This window comes from Phaethon aethereus (genome assembly GCF_964289735.1).
Source record: "Phaethon aethereus genome assembly, chromosome: 3".
NCBI classification, from domain to species: Eukaryota; Metazoa; Chordata; class Aves; order Phaethontiformes; family Phaethontidae; genus Phaethon; species Phaethon aethereus.
Genome location: NC_138576.1, coordinates 47,610,710 through 47,627,590, shown reverse-complemented (window position 1 = coordinate 47,627,590; position 16,881 = coordinate 47,610,710). Strand labels below are relative to the sequence as shown.

Here is a 16,881-nt window from a genome sequence, read left to right as displayed (position 1 = left end):
AGACTGTTGGTTTATCAGGGATTGTTGTCTGAAAGGTCAGGATATTTAGTCCCCAGTTTCATTTTGCATCCTCACTACCAGCTGCCTCATAGTAAAATCAAAGATTTCGTCATTCAAAAAGAAACAGCCGTGCTAGTTGCCAATATCTTGAAAAATGGTCATACCGTTCATTGTAGCACATCACCACAAGCGACGCTGGCAGCTTGGCTTCACACCCCTCCAATCGTTCTCCACCACTGAATAAACTGTTGAAAGACTAAGAAAAGCTGTTGTAAAGAACATGCAGCAGGTGGTATGGCCTGTGTCCCTCAGTCTCCAGCCCATGTGATTTGCCACTCAGTTGTGGAGAATTACAGTGTGACTCAAAAAGCCACAGCTAAAAAGTGGGGGCATGAGTTTTGGCTTACACGGGAGCCTGAGTTTTGGTGGAGGAAGGAAGCGGGAAGTTTATTAGTAAAATAATGGCAGTGGGCAAAGCTTTTCTTAAAGTTAAGGGCACCTAGGAGATTTGAAATGTACATACTTTCCTTTTTTTTATTTCTTCTCTCTTTTTCCTTTTCCTCTTATCCTTTACTTTGCTTCACTCTTGAAGAGAAAAGGGAATCATGCTTTACTGGGTGATGACTGGGAACCCACTCGCTTGGCACCTCTGTGTCCCTAGGATAGCTACATGAGATGGGAACTGTAAAAACTGCGGTAATACATCTCAGCTGAATGTTTACTACCAGGGCAAAAGGTGGATGTTTTGGCCACCTAAGAAAGTGTTAATGTTTTTTTCCTCACATTTTATGAAAAAGCAGACATAGTGTAATATGGCGCTTGTAGACTCTTTAAGGAAAAACTGAGTTTGTTGAATTGGAGGCGTTGGTGAACATCTGATTAACAGTGACTGACTGTAGTACAGTGGGCTAGTGGGTTCTGTGAAACCAGCCCCAGGGAGAGGAAGGGCAAAGAGAGAGGAGAGCAACACAGAATTCATGATACAGCTCTAGGACTTGCCCAAATAGCTTGAACAGTGCTCTTCTAGTTCTACCAGAGGGGTAGAGAGCCGAAAGAGGAGGTGAGAAAACAGGAGAGATGAAGACTTGAGAGAGATTTGCAGAGAAAGGAAGTTGTGTTGATATAAAAGATGTCTGTAGTCTTCCTCCATAGCAATAATCATTGTGAGGAGCTCCCAAAATCTAGCCCTGGACTTCATTTATTTTGTGTTCCCAAAAGCTAGCCCTGGACCTCATTTATTCTGTAACACAGGAAATAGCAACAAGATTGGAAAAACATTTTAATTGTGATCATCTGAACAACTGCTTTGGACTTTAATCTCCCATTAATGATGATTGTTTAAAGAAAATATTTAAATTTGTCTGTTGTCTGCCTCTAATGGAAATGTTTTATGGTCAGATCTAGATAAACATTTATTGCTTCATATCTCATTTTAGTTCTTGGATAAATATTATATATATATAAAACAAACACACGCATACAAGTAAGGATGTACTCAAGAGCTGTTGGATGGAGGCTTTGGTGTGTCTTAAAGCATGCATGAATTTTTGGAAGTAATAACATTTTCTAGTAGGTGTATATTAATAATTACTAATTTAGCACACAATTAATTTTGGAGGTAAATTGATTTTATAGCTACTTTAAGCAGATAATCTGGATTAATTCTGCAGTCTACCCCTCTTTGGGCATATCGCCAACGGGTAAAGATAACAGAATCAGGCTGAATTCTAGTCAGCTTTTTTTCTTTTCAATTTTTTTCATTTCTTCCTGGAGCCTAAAGCTTTGGCAACTTCCAGTGTACTCAAAAACAAAGCAAAACCTTCTTTTTATAGTAAACATAACTCCTGATCTGGTGAAGAGTCACCAGCAGTGGGGGTTATTTTAATGGACATGCTGTATTACTTTAATCTAAGCCTTTCACCATCTGTTCTGCCTATAATAGTGAATGCAAAAAGAACATATTTTACATTTCAGGATTACATTAGTAAAAAGTAAGATAAAAGTGATTTAAAAGCATGCATATGTTCTTAGTACAATGCAGCCAGCATCTGTGATGTTTTTTCTCATGGTTAAGACACAAATCAAGAGGAAAGCTGCTAATGCCGATGTAGTGAAAGTTTCTTATGGAAAAGGGGACTCTGAGAGGGTTCCAATATATATTTAATGTTTATAATGATAAAAACCCGAATAGGCTGCCAGAAAATTAGGTATCTATAACATCTATTGTTTGAACATCTGGCACGGTGTGTGGAGCAGGCTGACGTTGCTGCGTACGACAGGACGAGTGCTCAGGCCGGCGAGACACCTGTAGGAATGAAGGGTCAGGCCAAAGAAACTCACCCGAGAAATATTACAGTTGTCTGCGGGCCTAATACACTTCCACGGGCTCTCATAAAGTAAGCTCTTCTTAGACGTGGAATTGATACTTTCCTATTCCCTTGCCCCTTCAGCTCTCCTGAAGTGTTTTTTTGGAGTGAAAAGAGCATCAGTGATGGCCTATAGCCCCTTTCTGAGCCTGTGCTAATCCTGCTGGTGTGCTCTCACTGTGAGGGTACACTGGATTAGCACTCTGGAAGTAATTTCTAGTCTCTGGAGGTGGCAGTTCGGTTTCCATAAACCAGCTGGAGGACCATTTAATTTATTTATTGTCGTTTATGCCAGAAAATTCAGAAATCACGTGAAGCGATTTCAGATGTTGCCTGTCTGAAGTTCTTTATCACGTTTAACTTCCGTCTGCTGGTTAAACTTCGTCAAAAACCCAAAAATAATAAACTCTGCCTGATAGGAGTCAGAAGGTGAAAATTAGCAGAAAGGAAAACATTTCTGGTGAGGTAGGACTGGGATTAAAATCAAATATTTTCTTTTCACTAATTTTAATTGACCATAATGGTCATTAAATCTGATTCTGTTTTCCAGTCTTTCATCACTTGGCATATGAGAGCTAATTCTGACTTGAGGGATAGTGTTTCCACTCCCATTTTAGCAAAGCAGTATCTTTGATCATCCTTCCATTTCTACCCCCGTCAATGTATCACGCGTGCCCGTACTTGCAGTCTCCACCCGTCAACATCAGACTCCCAGAAGAAGCAGTGGTAGGACTGCAGCGGCAGAGGCAGCCTTATGATGCCAAAGAGAGATGTGGTTATCTTTAAAGGGAATTAGACATATTTTTGGCCTATGTCTGCTTATGTTGTACCTTAAGAATAAGCAGTCGCATCAAACCTCGATAGACAATATGGACCACAAGAAATTCACTGTGTTAATTTAATTCTGTCCATGGCCTAGCAGCTGCTGCGGGTGAGATCTCAAATGATCATCATTTAAGTCGAGTACAAAGAATACGCATGAAATATTGTTGGTCTTGACTACATGGTTATATGACATTACATGGTACATTTCTGATATACTGAACATATACCCTTTGAAATGTTTTCCCTTTCTTTAAGAAAAGTGTATGAAGGCCTGTGCAATTGAATCCTTTGTGGTTAGGTCCATGATTTAAAAAAAAAAAAAAAAGGTGCACGTTTTCAGTTCAGTGAAGAAATTCCCTTCAGAAGAAGCTAAGTTGAATCCTGATGTCCTTAGAAACAGAGAACTAGTAGAAGAATATCTATTAGAGCTAAATGAGATTAAGAATTTTCAGTTTGAAAGAATCTATGGCATTTATTTTCATCATAAACTGTGCGAAAAATGAAATTTCATTGTATTATTATAAATGAATTTTCCTCATCCTCCTCATTCAAGAAATGCATACTATCAGTTTTGTATTTAATAAGAGAATAAATGAGCTTTTAACTTTTTATAATTACACTTATGTTTATATTATCTTATATTTCAGCTTCACTTTTTAAATTAAAAAATCTAGTCTATTAAAGTCAAATCCAAAAAGAGTGCCAAAATGTTTCTAAAATTAAGAACAGTTACAAAAGTAGTTTTCCTTTTGTGAATTTCCATTTTAACTAAAATTTAATAGTTAACATTTTCTTAGTAATTTACATTTTTTAACAAAAAGCTGAATTTTGTCTATATATTTTTGTCAAAAAGTTTACAATGATTCAGTCAGTATTTATGAAGACATCTTTGTGACTAAGCAGTTTGAAGACATTATATCTGAAAGGATAACAGAAGTGTTAGACATTCTAATTGGTCACATAACACTGTGATGGCTGAATAAAGTTCCTAGTCGATGTATGCTGAGTTACTGGCATTTAAAGTGGCTCTGTAACCATCTTACCTCTATTCAAAGTCAGATTTATCCTTTCATCTCTAAAACTTGCAAGGAATATGGTGGTACTAACTTGCTGGCCTCCTCTATATCTACTGGGAGGCTTTTTGCCTACAGGTATTCTGCTGACAACTAATAACAAAGTATAATTGAGCTCTTCGAAGCCACGACCCTTTCTTTCTTTCCTTTAAATAACTTGTTGTGTTAACAAACGGTATTCACAAATACAAACTGGAATACTGAAGAAATACCCAATTAAATGCCAAAAATGAAGTAGTTCCACTACTGATGTTGCACAGATGGTTTAAGTTTCCATAAGTCAAACATCTGGTCAGTACTTTCGATCGGTAAGTGCATAAAACCTTGATCCTGGCTGATAATGAGGAGTTTCATAGCAACTCAATCTAACGAAAAGGAAGGTAGGCTTATGTTTTCAGGAGAGAGGCCTAATGCATATTAAAAGAAAAGGCAGAGTGGGCATCTGGAAGGTGAGTGATGGAATGGGAGAATTCCAAGGTTTCATGTTGTAATACATTGATTTGTGACACAAGTGTGCAGTACTGAAGAGGTGAGCATGTACAGCTTTGGTCTCATCCCAGTCCATAATCACGGGTGAAATTGATTTAAAGATGTTCCATGGAGTCAGACAGTTCCAATAAATAAAAAGATTTAAAAATGAGATCGCTAAATCCCTAGGAGGTTTAATAAGCATTCTTTTTTTTTGTCCCAAAAAGTATCTAAAAGTTTGAAACGTTCATTACAATATCTAGAAATTTGTGACATTTAACTTAACCCTTACTTCTCTCTAAACAAATGCTCATGTTCCTATCCTGTCTGCTTTTCCAGCTGCCTGCTAGCTGCTGCTTCTGTGTTAGTAAGGCCCTGCTTAAGTCAGGGTACCAAATGCGCGCTCTGCCTGCTTTGGTTAGCAGTTACCTTTTCTGGCAAATAGTTTCTGGATTGTCCTTGTTACCACATTGCAACAGAGCTGTGATTTTTAGCTTCCTACCGACCTGCCATCACTTTGGAGCTTTACTCTGTAGTACTGTTTGTAGTCCCAGGATCTACAGCAGAAGTTCCAAGATACCATTCTAGGTAAGAAAAAAAAAAGTCCAACAACAAAAAAAAAAAGAGGAAAAGAGAGGGAAACCTCAGAAAAAGAACTTGAAATACATTCAGTTTTGATTTGACATGCGAGAATGCTCCAGGAGCAATGTTATTTCAGTATTTTGGTCCCTTTTGAAAGCGTTTTGCCACGGAGTGTTGGAACACCGTTGCTGAGCATAAGCACTAGCTTTCAAAGCAATAAGAAAAACCTGGACATATTAAAAAAATATTGAATTGCAACATTGATGTTTCTGAGCCTAATATTACACATCATAAAGGAGATGGCTATTAAGGGTCGACATGGGATGTTTTAGACTTTCATGAGGTCTGTCCTGTCATCTGTGAGCCCATTACAGGGTGTTGTACAGGAAAGGACTGGGAGTCCAATCAGAAGGTGCAGACGTGTGGGCACACTGACAAAAAACGCCCCATCAAATGCATACTCTGTCCTTTCAGTGCAGTTACTTGCAGCTTTCAGCCCGGCGTGGTAATTTCTCTCTCTGCTGCTTCTCCTGTTTTGCAGTATTCTGGATTTCACACGGAGAGATCCGAGTCTGACCACGAGAGCCAGTGGGGCGGGAGCCCCCTGACCGATACGGCTTCTCCCCAGCTGCTGGAGCCCACCGACAGACCCAGCGCCCAGCACCACGACGTCTCCTGTGCCTACAGGCAGTATTCAGACCGCAGTGCTCTCTGCTATGGCTTTACACTCGACCACCCCAGGCTCACCGATGACAGACATTTCCATACCCAGGCCTGTGAAGGCGGCAGATGTGAAGCTGGCCGGTATTTCCTTGGCACGCCGCAGCCAGGGAGGGAGAGCTGGTGGGGTTCTCGTTCCGCACTGCCCCTTACTAAGTCATCCCCTGAGAGCAGAGAAGCGTATGAAAACAGTATGCCCCACATAACTTCGGTGCACAGGATTCATGGTAAGAGATAACGAGGATTTGCAGAAGTGGCACTGTCTCAGATAAGGCAACAAAGCCATGATGTAAACATGCAGCTGTTCATGTGAGAGACAAAAAATGAGAGACTCTTGACGCGTGTCCTTGTCTCAGAGATCACATCTGTGGAGATGAGGAATACGTGCAATTTAAGTTGGGTTTGAGAGTCTGGCTTGTATGCAGCAAAATAAAATTTTGTTGTATATTTTTTGATCTGTGAAATTAAGGTGAAAATATCTGACCAATGAGATTTTAAGGATGATCTTAAAAATATAACAAAATTTTACACTTGGTAGAAATGGGTTATTTATTTGACTCAAGATCAAACTACTTTGGGTGGAACATATTTAGCAGAAAAATTAAAGTTAATCAAGGCTCGATATTTACAAAAAGAAACTGTTCTCCAAATGACTTTTTTCTCTGCACTGGTTATTACTAGATCTGTAAGATTCGCTGTTTATTTTTATTTAAAATTGGCATTTCAAAATAACATTTGCTTTTGGTTTCAGACTTTTATCCCCAGCTATAATTTTTAGCCAATTTGAGTCTCTCCATCCTGAAGCCTTGCTTGTTGTCTGGCAGGTTGCAAAATCAGTCCATTAGCACATCTTCAGAGGCTGAAGCTGATAAAAAAAGTCACAGTGAAAGGCTGATACTGGGTTTGGAAAAATCGAGAGGTCCTTGGGTTTAAAGGGTAGGCTGAGAGTTGAAAGACTGCAACTGACCCAAAAGTCAAAGTTCAAGGTTGTAAGTATAGATGCAGCATAAAAAATTTTTTTCTACTAGAATAGCTAATACACAAGAGCTACTTGTGCCAGTGTGAAAATGAGTTTCCTTTGAGGAGTCCTGTCAACCAACTCAACTGCCCTCATCTGTCAAAACGTAGGTTGTAGCTAAAGAACGCATAAAAGCTAATTACATTAGTGCCATTCCATTGACTTGCAGAATGAGGCTTTGGAAATCAAAAAGAACTGTACTATTTTACACCAATCTGAGAAAAATTATGTTGAGATTAGAAAAATGATTAAATAACAGGTTCTAGGAAATACCATTAGAGGAAAAATGAGGAAAGAAAAGGAGCCCTAAATTTTGCTATGAGGACTGTTCTCAGCTTTTCCTGTGAGAACACACCTCCTTCCTTCTGTCTGTTCTGTACTTCTGTCATACTTGTGTTGCTCTAGCTTTTTCTTCTCCAAAAAAGAGAATTGAGTGAAGTATGATAATTTTGCTGGCAAATTCTATGCATGGTAATTCTTGTTGAGCATAAAAAGAGAGTAATGTAGAAATATCATATGGAGGCACAAATACAAAAGTGTTAAATATTTATTCCATACCTTTATCAAGGATAATCAATGCAAATGGATAATATAATTTGATTTTAGTTTGTTCCTTGGTTTTGCTGTAATTCCAGGTGCTGGTATTATTTTCTTTATTGTATCAAGTCTTATATGATTCAGTAGGCTTTCAGTCTGCATGTAGCTTTGGGGAGCTGATGGGAGGAAGACCTGACATATTGGTCTTTGTTGAGGAGAAGAACATCTCAGCTTCCCTTGCAAATGTGCCATTTTCATTTAGACTTAGGCAGTTTCAAACCTTGGCCACTCACAAATGAAAGTTTTTTTGCCAATACTATGTGAACATTTGTGTCAGAGCAGTTTCTTTGGGCAGAAAACAATTTCTTCATTTTCTGTTCTTTTGTTGTATCTTCTGGTAGTTCTGGCTCAGAGCTGCCTTACAGTAATGACCATTAGCTGACCAGTATGGCAGGCCCTGGATATTGCATATAAGCCCATGTGTTTCTGGTCACTGTTAAGAAGTCTGGAACACTGCAGATATGGTCTGTGCAGTGATACAAACTGAGCATGAGGTTTAGAGCCGTGGCTGCCCAGCTGCCCAGCATGTCACGGTGTGCCTGATGTACCATGTGCTCTGGTGGCTGGAGCTCCTTTCCACCTCCAGGCCCTGGCATTTTGGGCCCAGACCTTAAGAGGATGTGAAGGATAAAATTATGCTCGTGAGATACTCCACAGTGCAGTTCTTCTACCTACAAAGGGCAGGATATATTTATTACAGAAACCCATCACTGATTGTGTTATGAACTCTGCAACACAGCGATAGTGGTCTGCCACCCAAAGAGATCTGTATGCCATGACCCAACACAGAGCCGGGGGAGCTACTTGTGCCAGTCTGAAAATGGGTTTGCTTTGAGGAGTCCTGTCAATCAACTCAACTGCCCTCATACCCAAAGAGGACTTCCTATGTGCTGAGGCAAAGGCATCGTTAAGTAATTTGCGCAAGTCCAACACATGCCCTCCTTCAAGCACATATCTCAGCAAATCCTTTATCAAGCACTATTATATTGTGGCTTTAGTTGGTTGTTCAGGTGTGGGGGTCATTCACTTTCTTCCTAGTGAGGATTGACAGGTCTGATTCTATCCTTTCAGCTACATGCAAGCTGAATAACTTCTCTGAGCCTATGGGCCTTATTTTTTAGAGAGAGGTAAGAACATAGTTGTATTTTCTAAAAGCAAATATTTATGAGTTGGGATACGACATCACGTTTTCCCAGTAACCCTGTCTAACAGCTATGGGTTCTTAAGCTTCTAAAGAAGAAAAACTGTATCATTAATTCTGTTTATTTTTTGTTGTGTAACCTGTGTAAAGTCACTACGGGGCCACAAACTATTCTGCAATGCTTTCTTTCTTTGTGTTTTAGCTCCTAGAAAGGGCTAAGAAGACACCCTGAAGTCATGTACACTCGTAATTCCTTGAGATTTTTGTTTTCACCATGGTCCCAATTCACTCAGGCTTTGTTGGTGAAAAGAGGTAGTGAGGGGTCAGGTGCCTGAACATTGGTGTCCAGGGCACTTTGACATACCCTAGGGCACCCTACCTGGTCTCGTTGCTCCAAAAGATAGAGTGCCTGTAGTGGTACCATACCTGCTGGGCCTATGCAGATGCTTGGTTACCCTAGAGCATCTCAGATGGCACTGGATGTCTGTGTTGAGGCGCTTAGACCTCTTCTTTGTATATTTTCAGCTGTATTACTTGTGCAGACACTGGAAACTAGAGGTTGTCACTGAAAAGCAAGGGGTCTACCGTGGTCATTTTTGGTGACTGTTACGAGTCACTTGCCTCTGTCTTGGTTTTCTGTCTGTAAAATAATGTTCAGAGTACTTGTTCTTCAAGATTGCTTGCCTCCTTCAACCTCAATGCTTGTCCCCTTTCTCTCTTTCCTAGGGAGAGGACACTGGGATGAGGACAGCGTCGTTAGCTCACCTGATCCTGGCTCTGCCAGCGAATCAGGTGACCGATACCGTACTGAGCAATATCAGAACAGCCCACATGAGCCCAGCAAAATTGAAACTCTAATAAGAGCCACCCAGCAAATGATTAAAGAGGAAGAAAACAGACTACAGCTGCGGAAAACGACCCCTGATCCACTGGTCTCCATTAATGGCACAGGGAAGAAGCACGCTATCTGTTTTGCAAACTACCCTCAGCAGCAGTTGGCAGGGGAAGTCTGCCGCGTCCCAACGGTTGCCAACACTCCTCCCTGTGAACACATCCAGCAACAAGATGGAAAGATTATGAGCCCACATGAAAATGACTATGACAACAGCCCCACGACACTGTCTAGGATAAGCAGCCCCAATTCTGACCGAATATCAAAATCTAGTTTGGTACTAGCTAAAGACTACCTGCATTCAGACATGTCCCCTCATCAAACCCCAGGGGACCACCCAGCAGCCTCTCCGAATTATTACAGCTCCCACAGGCAGTACTTTGATAAGCATGCTTACACATTAACTGGATATGCCCTGGAGCATCTATATGACACTGAAACCATTAGAAACTATTCACTAGGCTGTAATGGATCACACTTTGATGTGACTTCTCACTTAAGGATGCAGCAAGATCCAGCACAAGGACACAAGGGAACATCCGTTATAATAACCAATGGAAGCTGACACTTTTTTTCTAAAAACTTTTGTGCTTTAAAAAATAACCTTTGAGATCTAATTGGAAGATATTCTATGTTTTCATGCCCTTGTCGTTACCAGCATTTGATATACCACAGTGCACTAGAAAGAATAACCTGAGGTTTGGGGGGATAAGTTAGTTAACACACATTACTTTTAAAAAATAAAAAAGCACTGGCATGCAGGGTTAGAGCGAGTGGAGCTAAACTCAAAGTTGCTGCCATGCAATGTCAGAAGGATGGAAGAGGTCTAGGCAGGGAACGCTTGGGGCAGGCTAGCAGAGCATTTTATGCACATGGTGTCTAAGAGGTGGTTCTTTGGAAACAGTGCCGAGGGCAAACCTTCTGAACTGTGTGTGCCCCACAGGTCCCAGCCAACAAAACTGCTATGCACTCTTTTTACACAGAAAGTTGGAACGTGTTCCTTCAAAATGGGTCCTTCTGTGTATGTGATCTGTTTATTCCCTAATGGCCAAGTATGTTACGCTGCTCCATGGTATAAAGCATCCATGGCCAACAAATACAAAATCAAAAAGGGGAGAAAGAAGAGATAACTCCTCACAATTGTTATTTCCTTGTGTACTCACATGCATAGCTATTACATACGCTTGACTTGAAAGCAGTCAAAGGAGCAGTATCGTTATGATTAGTACAATCAAATATTTACTTCTACTGTATTTAAAAGAAAGATGGACTTTCTCAATATAGTTTTGAGAAATACATAGGGCTTGGTTGTTTTGATGTAGAGATGGGAGATTGTCCTCATACTTTTGAAAGGTCACACAAGGTGGGTAGTGGAGTGAAATGGAGAAAATTGTCAGGAGAAACAAGGAGAATAGGCTGGAATTAGGAGTGGTCCAAGATAAACACATTTAACCCTATGGCTATGTATGCCATTTAGGAATAATTATGAAATAAGGAAAAGTGGTCCCAAGTGGCCAAATAATTAAGAATTAATTTGAAACACAGAAGTCGATCAAATCATAGAAATTTTGCTGTAAAATATAAAGGCAATTGCATAAGTGTAAAAATATGAGAGACAAGAATAGACAAAAACTGTATGGTGGTTTGTCTTCTGTTTTGGAGTAAAATAAGAAAGTGTAGAAAATTGTAACTACTCTATCTGACATACAGTAAAGTAATAGGTATGACTTTGAAAAAGGGATATGCATTCTTTTCTTGCTTACAGCAGAAAATTTAATGAATATCAGAACATATTACGGATATCAAAATCAGTCATATGTACATAAAATATTACTGAGGGAAATCAGGGTTCCAAGAAATTCAATTGTATTAAGAATGCTGATATTATCAGGGCCTGTCCTAGCATTATAGAAGACATCAAAAGAGGCAGAAAAACTTTTTGCAATCTTTAATAATCTCATGAACAAAGAGACACTAATTGATTGGAAAAGAGTAAATAAAAAACGTATGCTAAAAGAAAGTAAAATAGGGCATTTGTAGGCACAATTACTAGACCTGTCCTTCTTTGTGTGGCATTTATATGAAGTCTCCAAGCTGACTGCAACAGGAGCAGGACCACCACTCCCTATTTTACCAATGTAGAGGTAAGGAGACTCGAGATGGTTACTAAAATGAGATTAGCACTAAGTCTAGCTTCGTTTGTAATGTTAAGAAGCTTGACATATGGGACTGAGTCATCAGTGGGACTAAATATAAACCAGCATGCTATGGGTGGGTTAAAAATATCTATTTTCAAATAAAACTAATGAGAAGCAAAAGCTAAATAATAACATTATAAGGCACGTAAGTAGAGATGTACTTGAAAGCAGAGGAAATTACCTCTCTGAACTTGGAATATTGTGTATAGTCCTGATCACTCCAAGGCAGATTGTGAATCTTGAATTGAGTAGTACCTTACTCCATAAGCAATCTCTGTTGACTGCAGTGTGATCACTCCTGGTGAAATGTACGTTGAACACAAGGAAGAGCAACACAGTCTGGTCTTTATTATCTAAAGCTCATAATAGAAAAGGTGGAGCAGAGCTCAGCAGAAGATAAAGAGACTGAAAGATCTAATAAAAACTTTAAATAAACTGGGTCTGTCATCTTTGTAAGGGGAAAGAGTCAGGGGGAATGTCACTGGTATGCACCAAGCTCCACACAGAGGAGAGACAAATAATGGTCTAAAACTATTTGAACTAGCGGCAGAAATGAGAGACAGGGCATTGAATGTTAACCAAGGCAAAAGAGAACAAAATGATATAGCAAGAAGTTTATTTGAATGAGTGCCAAATGAATAACAAAAGTCATAAAGGGAAGCAGCTAGAGATTTTTGTTTGTTTGTTTGTTAGTTTTAAGATAAAAACAAGGCAAATAATTAAGGGGAAGAAAAACATTGACAACTGTTAACTCAGAGGAAGGAATGGACCAAAATGGACTTCTTTCAGCCCAACAATTGTATATATTCCTAAAGCATAGGGATGAGAAAGTATTTTTGATAAATCTAGTTCTGGATACATATTTATTTCACTTATTCCTATGAATGATATGAATAAACTTGTATTTGGAGTCTCACTGTACAGTATTAAAATACAATTTGCAAAGCGAATTAGAGTAGAGGTACATGGTATCATATTATTCCTACTAGTACATATAAAAAATAAGTCTAAGTGTCAATATTATTTTGTATTACAGAAGGGTTTCCTGAACTGTTTGGATGATTTTGTCAGCACCCAAGTTTCTTGGGGTCATCAAGCATTCTGTTATCAAGCTTTTAATTTGAAGGCAATACAGTTCTGCAAACCAGCTGCAGTTCCCTGGCTGTGGTCTAATGGCCACAAGTAGTCAGGAAACCACAGTTTGGGCACTGTTGTATTTTCATTCTGACAGGCACTTTTGAAAAATAGAAGACATAAAACAAACAGGCACAATATAAGATGCTTGTACTCTGTATGATTTCACCTAGGAAAAAAGCCGGTGTGCTATGCAATAAAAATTCCCCATTCTTATTTACTGTGATCCCAAAATAAAACTTCCCAAACTGTAGTTATTTGTTCTATTTTCAATAGTTCCAGTCCACTACCATGACAAATGCAGCAAAATGCACTGTAATGAATGGAATATATCAGTAGAGAGGGCCGTACATGCAGCCACATTGTGCTACAAGCAAAGGCTGATGCTCACTCCGCTTGTGGGATTCCAGCAGCTGGCACTCCTTCGCACTTCAGTAGTGTCTGCCAGAGATAGATGCCTTTTTCAGCTAATTTGCCATCCTGCTTCTTTAGATAGCCAGGAATTTCTTCTTAATTGACAGAAAGCATTGAGTGCTGTAAACATAGACTCCGCATGCTACATGCTACATGCAAACAAGTTTGCAATCTTAATTATAGCATATAATATCACTGCAGCTCATATAACATGTACTTTTCAATATGGTATAAAGCTTATTTTTTCCATTACATATTTATTTAATTCAATTTTTCATTTAGTATCCTTCAAGGATATCTTCTTCTATTTTTGTTTCTTCCTTTTCTAAATCAGATGAGATATTTTGCAAAATTGAAAAATGCAAGGCATTTGTACCAAATACATTTCAAATGTATCACATTAGCTAAAGGTTATCATTTTAAAGAAGGTATGTAGATTGTGTTTTGGAACAGAAGTAATATAAATTGCTGTGTTGCATCATTTCTCTAAGATAACAGTGTTTTGCTATTGACACCAAATGAATATTTTGTACCTACTCCAAATACAGCGTGACCACAGCTCTTTCAAACCATTTCTAACTGATATCAATGGATGGTGGATAATGATTTTGGTGCATTATGATTTTGGTATATCTTGCTATATTTTGGTATATATCAAAAAAGATCCCTCTGCTTTATACAAAATTACACCCCAGGGGCATGGAGTTTGTAATTTTGGACAAATTTGCATAGCTATTCTTAAATTAGAAGAAGAACCTTACTCAGCAACTTGTCCCATTGACTGAAATGGGAATATTTGTGGAGTAAGGTACTACTTAAGATGTGTAAGAGCAAAAAAGCTAAGTTGTTGTGAACTGGCAACATGTTTGGGGTTTGTTTGTGATTTTTTTTTTTTAATCTCAAGATGTGAGTATGGAAACTGTGGAAGGCAGTAACTGTAATGGCTGTGTTTCTATGATAGAGGTTATTCATACATGCTTTGAAAGAATGAGTGCATCTCTCTGCACTGAAGAGCTCCAGAAGTGTTTCTTACGCTTTAAATGGCTTTTGTTGGTGTGTCGCAATACCACCACAGGTTACACAGTGAAAATCTGCTCTTTTAATCACTCTTATTTGAATCTCATTTTTATCTCTGGACATGCAGCATTTATTCATTAATGTCCTAAGTATGTTAACCACTATATGTTCATTTATATGAACATCCTGAGTGAGCTGGGAAAAAATAAAAGGTCGCATAGTATTTCTGGAAAAGGCTCAGCCACCCCAGAAAATCAGGCTGGCTGTTCCGAAGGTCAGTTAACCTTTCAGTCAAGCAACAAAGCTGTGGCATACGCACTGGTTTCAGAACTTCTGCATACAAAGCTGTATGTAATGGGGATTAGAGCACACAGTTCCAGGATTAAACCTAGCTATGTCTATTTTAAGGTGGCTATAGTTAATGCCTGGCGGCAAATGGATTCAGGCTCTGTTCTTTCCATGGGTTGGAAGTTTACTTAAAACACCTAGAGGTCTAAAGGCGATACAGGCTTTGTTATGGGGAGCAACGGTGGATGAACATGCTTTCCTGGAGGTATACTGGATTAGCTCCAGACACCTCCACAGTGTGGAGGAGAATCTATTTTGTTTTATTCACAGTTAGTTTTGATGGTTGAATATTTCTGCTGTATGCACTGAGAAGCAAAAAACCCCAACAAAACCAACAACAAAAAAACTCAAAACAAAAACCCCCAGAGTTTTTTTCTACGACCTTTCAGTTTGGTGCTAGTAAAGCCTGCTAGAGGGGTAGTTGAGGCTTTAGCAAAGTATTTTTACTGAGCTGTTATTCTGAAGACAAAAAAATTAACTAGTCTTCTGTTCAGAACAGAGAGCACTAGTGTGACTCCATTTCACAGTTCCTTAGAGCATTTATTAATGAAAAAAAATTGATGTGAGGTTAAACTTCACTGTGGCATTTAGCTTATGTATACAAGTGTTCTGTGGATAAATCTGGCTCTAAGTTGCTAGGAATACATCCTTTTCTGAAAAGAGGTAATTTATGACTCCACCTATGAAGCTGTATTTGAAAAGAAAGATCAAATACAGGAAGAAACAAAGCTTTTTGTCTCATCGTATTCAGTATTTAACTCCCCTCTCACACGGAGTTCTCAATATCCTATTGTTATAGGGTTCAAAATACAGTTTTAAAATGTTCTTATTTATTGCAATTTGGACCGCATGCATTTTTTTCTTTTCCGCTACCGATATGGTGGGAAGTTTGGAAATGCAAGACATAATCTTGCTTACACATTATAAAACATTGGCACCTTTACATTTCTAAGGAAATGAAGTCTACTAGGAAAAGTAATTTTAAGGCACTGCAACTTTTTCCCGAGGTAAATATTTCAATGCATAAAATATACTAATCTAACAAAAAAAGCACTTGAGACATAATGAAGCATTTCTTGTTTGCTTTAAACCAATGGGTTATATTTATGGAAAAAAAGACACAGATTGCCAGCATTTCAAATACCATGCCTTGCAATGTATAGGGTCTAGTGACATTGTAGCATAACATCTGTAATTTGAAGTTTTCCTTTGGAATGTAATGTAGGAAATACAATTTAGCTATGTCAACATTATCTTGCAAAGTGTTCCCATTTATAATTATTTATATTGTAAATAGCTTTCTGAAGTAAATTTGAAGTTAATGTGCATAAGATGTATTTATTATGTGAAGATTTTTTTGGTTTAAAATATAGCTACCGATATGGAATTTTTGTCTGGTTTTCTACATTTATAAACTAAGGATTGTCCTGTATAGGTTACATTTTCAGGAATTTGTTTTAGTTAACGAGAGTATTTCTCAGAATTGGGAGGGGACATGAGAAAAGTAATTTATTTTCACTCCTGTGAATCCTAAGTGCTCTCTGAATCTTAAATGAAGTTTATCAAAATATGAAGGGACACTGATAATGTACTGTTACCCCATTTAAGAAAGATCTCTGAACCTGCTCAAGTACTATTCTGTCAGGAAGAGCTGACTCGCAGGGGCTTAATCAAGATTAATTGTCTACTTTGTGAATAGTTTGCCATGTTTCTTGAAACCATCCACCATGCCTATGCGTCAGCTAAATCAGCTTGCTGACTTGGAGCGAGATGACCTTTAGGTGCTTAAAATACTATACTCAGACAATGAGCAGTGTTATGACAAAGGAATAGGTGAGAAGTTGTGCTAAACTGCATTCAGACCTGAGAGCTGGCTACTACTTGAGCTTGTGTGCTTGTACAGTTCAATCGACCCATAATAGGAGCCGCTGTGCAGCAGCTTGGCTGCTGCAACCCTTGCCTGCTCCAGGGTTTAGGTCCTTCTGAACTCAAGGGTTCAGGGTCATAGCTCTCACTTTCTAGACTAGTTTCTGAGCCATCAAACCCCATCCCCTCAGTCACTTTCTTTGAGGCTCTTCCCTGCAGGTG

General features: G+C 38.8%; 1 protein-coding gene across 1 annotated transcript in view; it reads left to right on the top strand.

Moving 5' to 3' along the window:
* Positions 1–10,247, top strand: part of SIM1 (SIM bHLH transcription factor 1) — a gene marked incomplete at its 3' end in the record, with an annotated part of 49,259 nt that extends 39,012 nt beyond the window's left edge. Inside the window, exons 10-11 of the mRNA XM_081998259.1 lie at positions 5,856–6,261; positions 9,517–10,247. Of these exons, the coding sequence (XP_081854385.1) occupies positions 5,856–6,261; positions 9,517–10,247 (1,137 nt within the window). The remainder of the gene's footprint in view (positions 1–5,855; positions 6,262–9,516) is intronic.
* Positions 10,248–16,881: the final 6,634 nt, after the last annotated feature.